The sequence below is a fragment of the Natrix helvetica genome (assembly GCF_964273705.1).
Source record: "Natrix helvetica genome assembly, chromosome: Z".
In the NCBI taxonomy this organism is placed as follows: Eukaryota; Metazoa; Chordata; class Lepidosauria; order Squamata; family Natricidae; genus Natrix; species Natrix helvetica.
The window spans coordinates 97,421,984-97,437,626 of record NC_138554.1 but is presented as its reverse complement, the minus strand read 5'-3'; the positions used below and the strand labels follow the sequence as shown (position 1 = coordinate 97,437,626).

Sequence of the window (15,643 nt, the reverse complement as noted above, 5' to 3'; positions counted from 1 at the left end):
AGAGAAAGTGTAAAGCATAAGAGGGAGAGAGTTGCTTGTTACTACTTTGCACTTTCTAAAGCCCATCCCTTCCATTCCCCTCCCCTCATTATGATTTTGACTGATAGATGGTATTCTATTACACTATGATGTCCAGAAAGTGGAAGAGTAAAAACACCAAAAGTTTTCACCATGAATTTTGCTTAAAACACACAGTTCACATGAAATCAGAAAATCCACCATTACATGCAGCCCTTTCTAGGGCAGGGGGGGGGGTCAAACTGGCGGCATGTGGACCAGATGTGTCACATGCTGGCCATGCTCACCCCCCATTTAGTGAAGGGGAAAAAACCTCACAATATGTCACAAAATGACGTGATGCCGCAAGCTTGACACTCCTTTTGTAGAGAAAGGAAAACAGTTTTGAGATGCAGTGGTTTTAAAATCAAAACTGGGAAGTAGCACTTAAGCTTTATTTCTTTATTTGAAAACGTCTATAAGTTTTAAATGTAAGTTTTAAGTTTAAGTTCTCATTTAAATGGAGAAAACCATATTTTATTTGTCTCTTAGATATGTTTAACTGTGACTAGATTTTTGCCTGGGTGTAATAATTCTGCTAAGCTAAAATTAAATAAAATTCCTTGTGTAAATGTTCCTTATATGAATGGATGTGCCCATCACTTTAATATCAAAGCAAACACCCAAATACATTTTTATGTAATACAAAATGGTCACAGCAGAATTAAGGGGAAAACTTAATCTAGGTCAACTTTCAAATGGATTCTGGTGATGTATGAAGTTTCTGTATAGGCAGATCTGTCGGTCTACCTCCAGGCCGAAGGAGCTTCCAGATCCGATTATTATATTTTGTGATTTTTATATTTTATTACGGGACAGCCTTATTTTGAATGGCATTACCTTTCATTAAAAGTTTAAAATATAATTCAATCTTTCTCAACTTGGTGCCCTGCAAATTTAATTAGCACTGTAATTACAGCAGTTCTAGCAGCTGCAGTCCCAACACATTTGCACTACCATTGAACACTTGATTCCTCCTTCCTTGTTTCTAACATTCCCAATTAAAAGATGTCTTTTGGAGCTGAATACTGTCCATAAAATGCAAATTGACTTTAAGTTTTACTATGATATCAGTTCCACCAATCATCCTGACTGCTTTGGAAGCAACAGACTTTATTATTTGGGGTTGAAGTCCAAACTCAAAAGTTGAACCATTGTACCGTTTTTGTGTAATCATTAAAGCATCCAGTTAGAAACCAAAAGACTATGCTGGGTGATTTTCCAGTGGGAGAGAGGGAGTGGTCACGTGTGGGTATTCTAAAAAGCCTGATTGGTCCAAAGACTGAGAGTAAACTTCTTAAATACTCCTTCCTTCCATTCCTGCCCAGTTTCCTCTCAGTCTCTTGGTCTGCGGGGTGCCAGCTCCAAGCCAGCTGCAGGCCTTGCGTTGTGCCTTTCCTCGGGCTGGGAGAAGCGGCGGCGGCACCATGAGGTGCACACGAGGCGCCGGAGAAGCCGCGGCTTGGTCAGGCGGCTTCTGCATGCTCCGATGAATTATTACGAGAGAGAGGCGCAAAGGGAGTGTGCGCAGTTTGCCGCGAGGCCCCAGCGCCATGAGGCTTTTCCCTTTTTACCGCAGGAGGCGGGGAGAGCCGGGACGCGCAGATTCGGCCATCCTTGGCCTCGCACTAGTTCCGGTGGCCATTTTAAATAGGCCACGTGCGCGCGGCCTTGGTTGGCCTGCAGGGCCGTTTGGAGGGGCCAGGCAGAGGCCTCAGGCCTAGTCGTTCCAGCTCCCAGTGCCAATCCAAGGCCCTGGCTCCGGTAGGTCCTACAGTGGCCTGAATTCCTACTACATCCGCACGTCCGGACACGTGAGTAGGGCTATGGAGGACGGCTCAGAGATTCCCCAAGGCTAGGCAGAAGGCCTGGCTAGGGGGGGGAGGACTTGGGGCAGGGGTTTTCACCCGGGGATCCCTCGGTCAGGCCTATTGCGGCACTGCGTCGCTCTAGGGCCTCCACCAGGGAGGAGGCCAGGAGGCATAAGGCCCTGGAAAAGACCTTCGCCAGGGCCGAGAGGCAGGCCAGGTCTGCAGGGCCTCCCTCTGCCAGCACATCAGGATCTCCTATCAGGCCTCCGTCAGTGCAATCCTCTCCTCGGGGATTCAGTCCCTCCTCCGCTTCAGTTTCCCCGGCCAGGTCCCACAGCTACTCCAGGAGAAGGGGGTCTCCCTCCCCCTCTCCTTCGGCCTCTCCAGGTTTGGCAAGGGGGGGGTCAGGCTGATCCCTTGGAAGGGACGTCCAAGGGGCATTACGCCTCATGCAGGCTGGCGCCTCAGGGTTCTGGTGATCTTTATGGGGACATGGAGGATTTGGAGCGTCTTCCTGAAGGCATTAAAAGGCTTATTTCTGCAGCCATCTCTCAGGGCATTGCCCAGTGGGACAGAAGTTCCCACTCTGCTAGGTCTCAAGGGGGAACAGGCTGTCACCAGTATAGAGCCTCATCTCCATCCATGGTTAGCGAGGCCTCGGTCATGGGGGAGGAAAATCTCCAGGATATGGGATTCTCGGAGGACAAGGATGCGACCCAGCCTGATCCTCCTTCCTCCAGCCATGTTCAAGGTTTTCCTGAACAAGGCAAGGAAGACCACCAAGGTGGGGACAGGGGATCCCACGGTTCCCCCACCTAGGGACCCAGATATTCCAACATGGCCACAAACAAGGAGGAGATTCCAGCCCCACCCTTGTTCATGGAGGTCCTGACCAACCAGTGCACCTGCCCCTCTAATTTCTCTAACCTGGGAAGTAATGACCGGCGCTTCTACAATATAAAGCAGACCTTTGCCCAGGCCATTCAATTGCCCTCCATTGACACCCCGATGGCTACCCTGGTCTCCTCTTCTCCGGTGGTGTCCGGAGATGCAGCGGATAAATTAAAACCTAGGGATAAGCGTGCAGAGCTTACCTTACAAAAAAATTAACGCCATGGTACGGGTCATAAAATCGGCCTCTGCGGTCTCATATTTCAACCATGCTACAGTCGTGACTTCGCCAGCTTCAGGATCGCATTCCGATCCAGGATGAGCGGTTACATCAAGACCTGACAAAAATATTGCTGCGTCTCAGTTTTCCGCTGATGCAACTTTGGACACTGTAAAATTTGTGTCTAGTGCTTTGGCCACCTCAGTTACTTCTCGCCGTCTTTTATGGCTGAGTAACTGGCAGATAGATAACAAGGCCAAGTGGAACCTAGTGGCCACTCCATTCAAGAGCCCTAACCTCTTTGGAGAGGCGCTCAACCCCATCCTAGTCGAGAATAAGGATAAGAAGAAGGTGCTCCAGTCTAACGCCAAAAAGCCTGAGGCTCGAGCCCACCCTTACCGTAGGCAATCTTACAGGGCTCATACGTGACCACTCCCTCTCTCCCCCTGGAAAAAGAATGTTGGTCTTACCTGAACATGTCTTTTCAGTGGGGGAGAGGGAGTGGTCACGACCCACCCTAATCGAGTTATGGGGCCATGGGGAGGGCCGGGAATTTCCTGGGAGGTTTGTTATTGTTGTGTTTGTTTTCAGTTGGATTGTTTGCCTTCAACAATCAGGAAACTGGGTAGGAATGGAGGGAAGGAGTATTTAAGAAGTTTACTCTCAGTCTTTGGACCAAACAGGCTTTGAGAATATCCACACGTGACCACTCCCTCTCCCCCAGTGAAAAGACACATTCAGGTAAGACCAACATTCTTTTTCGGCCAGTTTCTTCTTTCAGTCTTAGAAAGAAGACAATGGCAAATCCCTTTCAAAATAGCTGCTATGCCCAGTCATAAGAAATCAAAAATTACTAGATGGGACAACAATTATTTTATTTCAAGGCTGCTGAAGGGAGATCTGTAAATGAAAGTTTGATTATACCTGAATAGAATTCCTTAGTAAAGTGATTCAGTGTGGGATAAAGGAAACAAATGCAAGTTATTTCTTTGCCTGATCCTAATCATGTTTTGTGGGTGTATATTCCTTTGATTTCAGTTGCTTTGATTCCAAACTGATATGATGTACTTTCCACTATCTTCATTGATTAAAATAAATAAAAGACAATTGATATTTTTTTATATTGGCTTTACTAGCATAGTCATCAGTATCGTTGTCTGTGATTATCAGCTGAAATGGAAAATGAATTATTTTAAATAAAAGTAATTCATATTGCATTTGTAATCTGTAATATCTTTAGTTAAAAGAACGTTTGATCAGCATGTTCCACTTGTCAATCACTTACTAGAAAGCTTTGTTTTTATTGAAAAAACCTGTAAAAATTCAAGTAGGCCAAGGATCCTGATAGATAGTGATGGAAGCACTATATTATCCTGAGGAAACACCTAGTAAATTTGGCTACCAGATTGTAATTTAAAATAGCAGACACTGACAATACTTAAGTGAATGCCCCAACACTGGAAGTCTTTAAGAAGATGTTGGATAGCCATTTGTCTGGAACGGTATAGGGTTTCCTGCCTAGGCAGGGGATTGGACTAGAAGACCTCCAAGGTCCCTTCCAACTCTACTATTGTATTGTATTGTAAGTATTAAAAAATTGATACTTGTGACCAATTAGTGAAAGCCAATATGATGTAGGGTTTAAGGATGTGAACTATAACCAGGAAACTTCAAACTGCAGTCCATCCTCAGTCAGAAGAGCTAGGACTCACTCAGCTTTATTATGAGGAAAAGATGGAGAAGAGAATAGTATACTTTGAATTCCTGGAGGTAAACATGAAGTACATCTAACAAATACAATTTCTGGCCCATGTTTTAAGATGCTGATGTTGACTGTCAAACCATATACAGTGTGATGATCATCAAGGAACCAAACATTGCTAGACACATCTCCTTGTCCTTGTCTCTCCTGATGTCTGGGATTTTGACCCATTATTTTGACAGGCAAACACAGAACCACCCAAAGTGAAAAGGGAGGAATCCAAAAGTCGAAGTGCTTTACTACATGAGATCCAAAGAGGGACTCGACTGAGAAGAGTATCCCAAATCAATGATCGCAGTGCTCCACAGTTTGACCGTAAGTCTTCTGTTTATGGACATGCTCCAATGGCCGCTCAGTCCTTTTTACATTAAAAGCTCTTTCTTGGCAGAAACCTTTATTTTTTCCTTGATTACAAAACTCTTTAAAAGACTCGCTTTCATTTTTCTGATGAAAGTTTCTTATATTGGCTTGATTATTTGAAAACTGTTAATGAATCTTATCAAGCTAACATTTTTCTTAAATATTCTGAACTTCTTATTAATTAGAGGAATAATTTTCAAGTCTTCCAATTACCCCATATACAGTATTTTGGATTTTGGATTCATACTGTATTTTGTATTCATTCTTAAATCAGTTCTTAATTCCTCCTCCTCCAGTTTATGACTTTAATTCTTGCACATTTCCTGTACAAGTGACACATTTTTGAGCCTTTCTTTTTTCAGCCATTCTGAACACTTGTCATTCAGTCATATCTTTCATTAGAGAAATAGATTGACAGTTTTCTATGTAAAAAAAATGTTTCCCAGTTAATTCAATTCCCTCCAGCCAAAATCAATAAAGAAAATTGCAGCAAAGAATGCCCAAGATTCCTTGAAAATTAACAAGATAAAGAGGAAGTAGTGGAAGAAAGAAGCAGAAAAGGGAAACATATTAATCTCAGCAGTAATTGCTTGAAATTATAGAAAGTCAGTGTCAACACCTAAGTTTCTGTTTTAAAGAACAATATACAGTATATGCAGAGTTATATTATTTAGATTACAGGGAATATTTCTGCCTTAATATATGCATCAGAAAGTCCTGCTTTTTGTAACGTTTCGCAACGTGCTTTTTGTAAGGCATAGAGATTCTACATCATAACTAAGCCATGATACAGTTTGCTCAGTTATATATTTAGCATTTCGTTACATATTAAAAGTATTTTTTCTTTGGCTTAGTGTATGCGTGAATCCAGCCACAGCATGTTTGAATCATGCTTACTGGCTGAATCCTGCCACGCTTAACCATCACTGTGTTGTATATACATAGTGATTAGCCTCTGTTCGTTTTATGCCAAAAGAAAAAGAGCAGAAAAAGAAAAAGCTGACATAATACTCCTTCTTCTTCTCCTCCTTCACAGCTGACAAAAGAAGGCCAAGCAAAGATGGAGGAAGCTCTGGAAATTGTAGCAGTGAAATTCCTCAGGCATTAGGGAACCTTTTTGCAGAAGGATTCCCTGTTCTGAGACCAGTGGGCCAAAGAGACTTAGCAGGTAAAGAATACAGTTTGCAATGGAGTCTAAACACACACAAAAAATCAGAATATTTTTGTGATATAAGTTAGGACATACTAATTTGTACTTTTGTATATAAAATTAATATTCAAAGAAGAATTGAAGATTTGGAGTGCAAATAAGATACAATTTCTTGATGCATGTTAGCTATACTTCCTGTGAATTGCATAAAATACAAAATCACTTTGGTATTCATTGAGCAGAAATCAGTTATTGTGTAGTATTTATGTTTGCATTAACAACAAACATACATATTCTGCACATTATTTGCAATATATTTTCTCTTATTTCATTATATTAGGGGAGTTTTGGTCATCATTTTTGCCTTGTACAATAAATTAACTCACAAAACCTCAAGGCCTTTGAACGATATATCTGTTTCAAAATAAGTATAATCAAGCCAGTTAATAATCATGCTGCTAGGATTCATACTAGCTGTTATTCCTGGATAGTTTTCTAGGACAGTCAAGGATAATGCAACTTAAAGTAATAAACATTGTTTATTACTTATAAACATTGTTTGTCAACCAAACAGGTAAAACAAGGTTAAACTAACAAATCAAGCAAGTAAGAGAGGTATATGAGAAAAACAGATTTCAGGCACAATAGGTTAATAAGCTACAGTGCTGTGTGGAAAGACAGCTGTTCCTGAATTCACCAGAGTGTAACTGTTGCCTGGAAACATTCATCTCACCTCTGTATGGTGTAATTGAGATGTGCAGGAACAGTTCCTCCTTTCTACAGTACTATTTTAGTTTGTTTTTTGACTGGCAACAGAATGAAGCAACATTTAGGTCTTACTGATTCCCGGAATAATGGAATTGCTGGATCTGTAGTCTTTGAAAATGAATTGGCAGGATTAGAATAGCTAATTGATAGTAGGACAATCGATTTAAGAAATTAAGTTAGAAAAAAATCCTCTTGTTTTCTTCATTTGAATCCAATAATCTGGATGAATTATTTAGATTTAATTACAATGAGAATAATTTAGACTATTCAAAGAAAGAATTGTTGGCTGTAGTTTTGAAAATTAAAGGTGATTTATTTGCTTTTGCTTCATTTTTTCAGTGAATAGGACTGGAAAGCCACCTATTGCCAAAACAGCCCCAGTCCCACTCAACAATAATGGGAACTTTCAGATCTCCCCAGGTGGACTTAAGCAAGCAGATGAATCAGAAGCATCCAAGATGCAGAGTGCTATGCCAGCTCACCCCAGCATCTCTGCTCCTTCTACTCCTACTTCAGTTCCATCTTCTCCCTCTCCACCTCCTCCTCCACCACCACCACCATTACCATCACCATCTCCCTCTGGCAAACCATCTCTTATCTTTCCCCCTCCTCCCCCTGTACCACCTCCTCCTTTTGAGCATCCTAATAAGTTCCCTTCTCCAGACATGACTGCTGCTGCTGCTGTATCCTCTCATACTAGAACTCCTAAAGGTCACCTCTCCCCATTGCACATACCACCTCCACCACCATTACCCTTGTCTCCATCATCCCCCTCTGGGCTTCCAGGCAAAATTAATGAATGTTCCAGCCCAAGCTCCTCCCAACTCGATCTGAAACATAATTCTCCCCCCATGCCTCCACCACCACCACCACCTCTCCCAGGATCTTCTATGTCTACTTTTTCTTCACCTAGAACCTCAATGTTTTCACCACCGTCACCAACCTGTAACAGTGCCTTGAACAGCAGCAGTGATTCCGCTCCCCTAATGCCTCCCAAGAGCCAGTTGCAAAAGCTTCCCATTCAATCAGTGCCTCTTCCCCCTACTCCCCCAAGCACACAGCAAGCTCCTGCAATGCAGAAAAGGAGACAAGGAAGAGGTGGAGGTAACTACTTTCAATGGCACCCTATTGGATTACGTCCTGTGGAATATAACTCGTATTGGGTACGGATGTCCTTTCTATATACACTTAGGAGCGGAAGTTAGTTGGAATCCTTAGTGTTGTACATTGTGCAACTCAGAAATTGCTTTAGAATGTAACTACAATCTCTCTCTCTCTCTCTGTCTCTCTCTCTCACTTGTCCATGGAGGACTACATGCCTGCTTGGGTTGCACGACTGACTGAACGTGCAGCCTTTAACAGATTGTCCAAGGTTATATCTGCCCGTAGGCCAAAATAAGTTTCCTATAAGTCAGAGAAATTGTATCTAAAAGTGATAATACCTCACTGAATATGATGATTTGAACAGAATGTTATTTTAAAATATACGAGGAATCTATAAAAAGAAGCATGCTGGACAAAATGGGAGAACTGACTGCAATCCCACATTGGTTAATTGTGACTAATCACACTGCCTAATTCTGAGAATGAATAGGTTATGTGTATGTATGTTTTGCTGCAACTTTTTGGAATAAGAGTGAGCGGTAAGAATGCAAATAAATACTTGATTCATTCTTTTTTGCATGTTTATTCTTCTTAGCAAAATTGATGCCACCACCTGTTCCTCCTGCAAGGTCTCCCACAACTGAGCTCACAAGCAAATGCCAACTCACACAAGTATCTCCATGGCCACCAGCTATTCAGGACCCAGGAATTACAGGTAGCACTATGTCATTTATTGTTGCCAAGTAATGTATATACAAAAATAGAACTTTTCTTATCACAAGTTTACAGACTCAAGAAAGTCAGTATGCACTCATTTGCATCTTTTGCATCTCATTTGGAAACCAAGGACCCAGAGTATGGAGGAAGAATGGAGAGGCCAATCAAGCACAGTAATCCCACGATCATTGAACCAGTTTTTGGTGCTTTTGGCAAAAGTTGCTCTCATCAGAAAAGAGGACTTTGGACCAAGGAGCAACAGGACTTTGGACCACTGTGCTTTATTAAGACCAAGGTCAACGCAGCTGTTTACCAGGAGATTTTGAAGCACTTCATGTTTCCTTCCGCAAATGAGCTTTATGGGGATGCTGACTTCATTTTCCAGCTGCCCACACTGCCAAAAGCACCAAAACCTGGTTCAATGATTGTGGGATTACTGTGCTTGATTGGCCAGCAAACTCGCCTGACCTGAACCCCATAGAGAATCTATGGGGTATTGCCAAGAGAAAGATGAGAGACATGATACCGAACAATGCAGAAGAGCTGAATGCCGCTATTGAAGCATCCTGGTCTTCCATAACACCTCAGCAGTGCCACAGGCTGATGCTTCCATGCCATGCAGCATTGAGGCAGTAATTGCTGCAAAAGGGGCTCAAACCAAGTACTGAGTACATATGCATGCTTATACTTTTTAGAGGTCCAATATTGTTCTATGTACAATCCTTGTTTTATTGATTGCATGTAATATTCTAATTTTCGGAGATGGTGGATTTGGGGTTTTAATGAGCTGTGAGCCATAATCATCACAATTATGACAAATCACGGCTTGAACTATCTTGCTTTGCATATAATGAATCTTATCTCATATATTAGTTTCACTTTTTAAGTTGCATTATTGAAATAAATGAACTTTTGCACGATATTCTAATTTTTTGAGTTTTACCTGTACAATCATAGTTAGCAATATACCTAGGAAAAAACTCCAGGATCAACTATTATCATTATTTATAAGAAAACACTGGCAAATCATTTCAGTATTTTTACTAAGAAAACTACTTGAGTATTTTACTAGATTGATCGATCATAGAATTTAAACTTTTTAAGTGAAACAGTAAGATACAAAAAAGAGGATTGAGAGAGACTACTGCAATTCTAATATCTTTAGAATTGTTAGAAGTGTAAGGGGCTAAACAAGATTTAAGTAAAACGTACAGAATTTTAAAAATATGATAAAATGATGCAACTGAATTGAGAATATGCTGGATGGATTATTTTATTGTGCTTGTGTATAACATTCTATGATGGGTGCATATGTAGTACAAGCTTGTTACTTTGCTTATTGTAATTCAATATGAATTTTAATAAAATTAAACTCACTCCAGATGATTTTGAATCGAAATTTACTTTCCATTCCGTGGAAGACTTTCCTCCACCAGAAGAATTCAAGCCTTTTAAGAAAATTTATCCCAGCCAAGAAGCAAGAAGTAAGTCAACATTTCTAACTCAATATGATGTGAAATGCTTCCTAAATAGGGGCTATTATTCATCTTGGCCTTCTAGTTATGAGAGAGTGTAATGCATGGAACAGTGTTTCCACTGTAGAGAAATGTCTGCTGATTAAATAGTGCAATTTTCAAAAACATCACAGGAGCCTCCATTGATACCCACAATTTGTGGTTATATAGACCCCATGTGTCCCTGTGGTATGACTTTTGTCAGCCAGATCGAAATCATTAAGATTATACCCTGGACCTCTTTGTACTCTCCCATTTTAAGAACAATGTCAAAGCCACTGAAACTTGTTTTTGTTGTTTTTGACAATATATCTTAAAAGTTTCTCAGGCTGAGAAAAATTATCCTAGAGTGATTTGTTTACCTTGGATTCAAAACTGGTTTCAGTATATGGCATGGAGTAACCTGGGGATAGAAATTTGAGGACATGTGATAGATGCACTCAGATTATGACCTACATAGCAGACACAGCCAGTCACAAATAATCATTTACCAGAAGGTGAATTATTATTAGAACAATTATATACATACATGTCATTTTATTATATTGTATATATGTGTTTGTACATAATTAGTCAGCCAGTTTCATGTAATGGTTAAGTCTAATTAAATAAAAGCTAATCTTGAGCCAATCATTTTCTCTCAACCCTAGGAATAAGGCAATAACAAACTACTTCAGAAAACCTTGCCAGAAAGACTTGGGATTATCCAAGCAATCAGCAGCAGTCAACCTGCATGCATACATATATGTAATTGTTCTAATTAAAACTATAATTGTTTTATTAGCATATTCATATTTAAAAGATGAAAATGTTAAACAATGCAAATGAACCCTTTGTGTACTCAACTAATCTCAGTAGGACTCTGCCTTGATGCAAAGGCAATATGGTGCAAGAAACTGGTAGCTTTTGAAGCTGACTTTTGGTTTATTTTTTCACTTCTTAAAAATAGGTATAAAACCATTTAAATGGTTCTTTTAAAAAATAAATATTTTAAGAAATGACAGAGGAGATAAAAAAAATTGAGGCCCTTGAGGCAATCGTCAGTAAAAGTACAGTGGCATCATGGTGCACTGTTGCCTACCAACTACTAGATTAGATGTTCTGAGCAAGCCATGTCCTTTGTGCAGATTGCTAATTTTGGTTGGATAAGAAACATAGTACAGGTGATCCTTGACATACAACCATTAATTTAGTAACTTTGTTTAGAAGTTGCCGTGGTACTGAAAAAAATGGCTTGTGATTGTTTTTCACATGACCATTGCAACATCCACATCATCACTTAACCAAAATTGCTCAAGTTGCTCTTAGCAACTGGTATGTACTTATGACAGTTGCACTGTCCTGAGGTCATGTGATCACTATAACTTCCCAGCCCTCTTCCAACAGGCAAAGTCAATGGAGAAAATTGGATTTACTTAATGACCTCATTCACTTCATAATTGGGGTGATCTGCTTAATAAGTGAGGCAAAAAGAGTTTTAAAATGGGGCAAAACTCACTTAACAACTGCCTTGCTTAGCAATCAGTTGTGATTGTAGATCAAGGACTATCAGTACATATTGGGAAACTGCTATCTTAAGTCCTATGTCAAATAGATACTTCTTAATCCTCTAAATATATTAAATTGTTGTGATTTGAGAATCGTGTGTGCAAGCTACACATACAGTGTATGCCTACATGTGTGTCTTAGTTGAATTCAGAGGTATTATAAAGGCTTTCAACTGAGATAAGTGGTCTATAAATTTGCCTTGGTTTTCTCAGATTTATGGCTCAAACCTCTTGATTATTGGAGAAAGAAATTGATAAATGTCATGGATAATGTCATGGAAAATATCTTTCTTTTTACAGATAAAGCAAGCAACCCCCCTTTGCGAACACAAGCAAGATGAGATCAAGAATTCAAGGGTATTCCCAAAAAATCAAGTTCATCAATTGCAGTATAAAATGTAGGGCATATTTTTGTTAGTCATGTGATAGCTGCAGGCAAATATGGGCACTTAAAAGACTGCTGGATGCAGATGGGCCAGAATGGGAATGCATGTTCAGTTATTAAAAAAAATTGCAACATAATGTATTTTTATTTAAATTGCTTTAAAACTGGCCTGAATTTTATTTTTAAATGCTATGGAGTATTATAATTTACATAGCTATTCTTTCTTTTTTGGTATATTTTGGTAAAGTAAAATTGATTGCCTGTACTGTACGCAATTCAGTTGCCCATGGAGTTTCTGTTGTAATTAATTCATGATTTCCAATTGATTTACTGATTTACATTATATAATATATAAATTCCTGGCAAGTATTCTCCTTTGTTTTCTTGTATATAGCTTTTCAGTGGTGCATATGTATAGATTTCTAAAAGAAAGGAAAACAAAACATTTTCCATTAGCTTCTTCAGCCCATCAGACTAAGAACATAAAATGTTACTTGTAGTCCTCAACTTGTAGGCACAATAGGGATTGGAAAATGTGTTATTTAGCTGTGTGGTTGTTAAGTGAAGTATCTCATGACTTATCTGATTTTATAACCTTTTCTTGCCACATCATTAAGCAAATCATTTGCAATCCTTATGCAAGATATGTGACTATAACTTGCAACCTCCCTATGATTTGGGACTGTAGCAAATGATCATGACATGACCACAAGTTATTGCAACAGTTTTAAATATGACACTATAACCAACTGCCCGAATTACAATCACATGACCATAATCAGTGATCATAAATGCAAGGACTGTTTTCTTCAGTGCCATCCTAACATTCAAAGGCTGCTAAACATTAAGTGAGGACTACTTGAATTAGCAAGCTTCCATGTGATTCTGCGAAGACTGGCCCATTTGATGCCTCTACCCATCAGAAGCATTAAAAATGCATAAAACCAGAAAAAGTTCTAAAATGCAAGATCTACTTTGAATATTTTAAATAGAAAAAGCAAGTTCCTATATCTCAGGGCATCTTGTTTTTGAGTACAGGGCCAAAAGATGCTTGCAATACCAGTTGCCCCTACAGAGCAGAGTAGAAAGATATTCCCCCCCTCCTCTTTCTCCAATAAGTGGATTCGGTAACAAAATTCCTTTGAATTAGGCGTCGACACAGCCTACTAGTAGGAAGAATATGTGAACTGGAGCATGGAGTAAAGGAATATATCTTGTTTAGGAAGCATCTGAAGTCTTAAACTAGCTGTTATATATTTGGGCCCCAAATACCCCCATTGCTGACATTCCTTTGTTGCTTTTTGTGGAAAGCAAAGTTGTGTGAGACAGGAAGCTATGTTTGTCATATCCCCATTAGTTTGGTTATTAAATTTTCTTGAATTCGAGAACTTATTTCCAGAATAAAAAGGGGGAAGGAATGAGACTTTTCTACACCAAGGAAAACTAAAAGATATTATTTACTGAGCCAGACCTTATATTTAAAAACAAGACACAGAGCAGTAGTGTCTTGACAATGATGACTCAATTAGAAATGACATGTAACCATCTTTATCTGCACCGAGACCTTTAAGTATGAAAATTATTGAAACATTTTAAAAATTTCAGACTGTATCCTAAATTAATTTTAAAAAGAGTAGAGGAGAGAGAGGAAAAAAGGGGATAATTTCCCATTTAAATAACCTTATAACATATATTATGACATATAATGTGATTTAATAACTTCCAGAAAGTAAATAATTTTACATTAATAATCTTATTTCTTATTGGAAAAAAGAAAAAAAAACATATCTAATGCACTTCAGAAAATAATATTAAAGTATTTACTACCCAGACATTATTTCTGCACAGAAATAATTTATTAATTTGGTCAATCATAAATGTCTAATACATATATCCCAAATGACACCAAACTCCTGATAGCAACTTCCTACGAGAAATACCTAAAATGTACTAATTCTGCTTCAATCAGGTATTATACATCCTGAACACATCCTCAGGGAGAGAGCATGATCAAATCTTGAAGCATAGTTGGAACATTTAGAGTTTCGCAGAAAATGTCCACAAATCAATGCATTTACCATATGGATTTTCCCCTTCTCCAGCTGTCTTTTGATGCCATTATTCTTTGAAATTTTAAACCATAAAATAATAGCTGTTTGCTATACAAACTGTCCATATAAGATAAATTGCTTGACTAAGGAAAGTCTGTAGATCTCCATAGTGACAAGATATATTGGAAGAACTAGAAAAAAAGTCTGGCCCTTGAAAATTAATTCCTTGTACAGTGGAAAAATACTTTCCTTAGTTTCCTGCATAATTTTTAAATCTATTATTCCCCTCATTAATCTGTGCGTCATTCTTGACATCTGTTTTATGAGTGTCCCTAGTTAATAATATAAGCAGCATTTGTGACGTGATCACAATTGTTTAGTTGGAAGTTGATAGTTGGAAATGTTTAAAACATCAGAATCCTGATGTTTTCAATTATAGGATTAGCACCATAGTTTTGAGATTAGAATCTGATCGCCTGTCACTGCCTGATGGCATCACTTTCGCAATCACTTTCTTCCATACATCCATCTTTTCATTAAGAGGTTAACAGTAAGAGGAATGACTTGCTGATGGCCAAGATGAACTTGGTAATGTCCAATGTTATCTGGATGCATGGACAATAAGGAACTTATATAAGGAGAATGGATTCAGGATACAAAAACCTGGAGGTAAATAACACTTTCACTTTCAATTGCTTTAAGAAAGTAACTCTAATTTTATATTATTGTTGAATGTGGGGATATGAGGGAAATATGCATCATAACACAAAAACCAAGTTATATATCTGTGACAATGAGATGCAAGTACACTAGTGCAAAGTTTCTTATGTCATTACCACACATGCCATTTTAACTCAATCTTGGTTTGCTGCAAATGCAAATATATTGATCTCATTAACTGTCTGTCGATCAAAGTGTGCAAATTTAACCTTGTTCATCTGAGGCTATCTTAGTATTCATAATTATATAACAATGGTAATTGTTGTTTATTGGATTAGATCCTGTTCTATTTTAAGTAGCTATAAATGACTGCTGCTATTAGGCAAAGTAGTAACAGACTTATTAGCTGCATAAAGCAAAGGTGATAGAAGATATCCTCACATTCTACCTCACTTGAAACCTTTCCAACAGATTTCTAATAATATTGGGAACATTATAAACCAAACATTTGGAAACCTGTTTCAAATGCAGCACAAAGAAATATGAAATAATGTGGAATAGAGAACTAGGTGGGCTATTTCTCTAAGGCTTATGTAAATTTATTTCATTCTCATTTAAACTAGCATTAGTGAGAAAGCATTCCATT

The 15,643-nt window shown here is 38.8% G+C and overlaps 1 protein-coding gene across 1 annotated transcript in view; it reads left to right on the top strand.

The window, feature by feature from the left end:
• The window catches only part of WIPF3 (WAS/WASL interacting protein family member 3), a 33,737-nt gene extending 21,029 nt beyond the window's left edge, over positions 1-12,708 (top strand). Inside the window, exons 3-8 of the mRNA XM_081969838.1 lie at positions 4,924-5,056; positions 6,138-6,269; positions 7,359-8,123; positions 8,719-8,838; positions 10,223-10,324; positions 12,202-12,708. Coding sequence (XP_081825964.1) covers positions 4,924-5,056; positions 6,138-6,269; positions 7,359-8,123; positions 8,719-8,838; positions 10,223-10,324; positions 12,202-12,242 — 1,293 coding nt within the window. The 3' untranslated portion in view covers positions 12,243-12,708. The remainder of the gene's footprint in view (positions 1-4,923; positions 5,057-6,137; positions 6,270-7,358; positions 8,124-8,718; positions 8,839-10,222; positions 10,325-12,201) is intronic.
• The last annotated feature ends 2,935 nt before the right edge of the window (positions 12,709-15,643 follow it).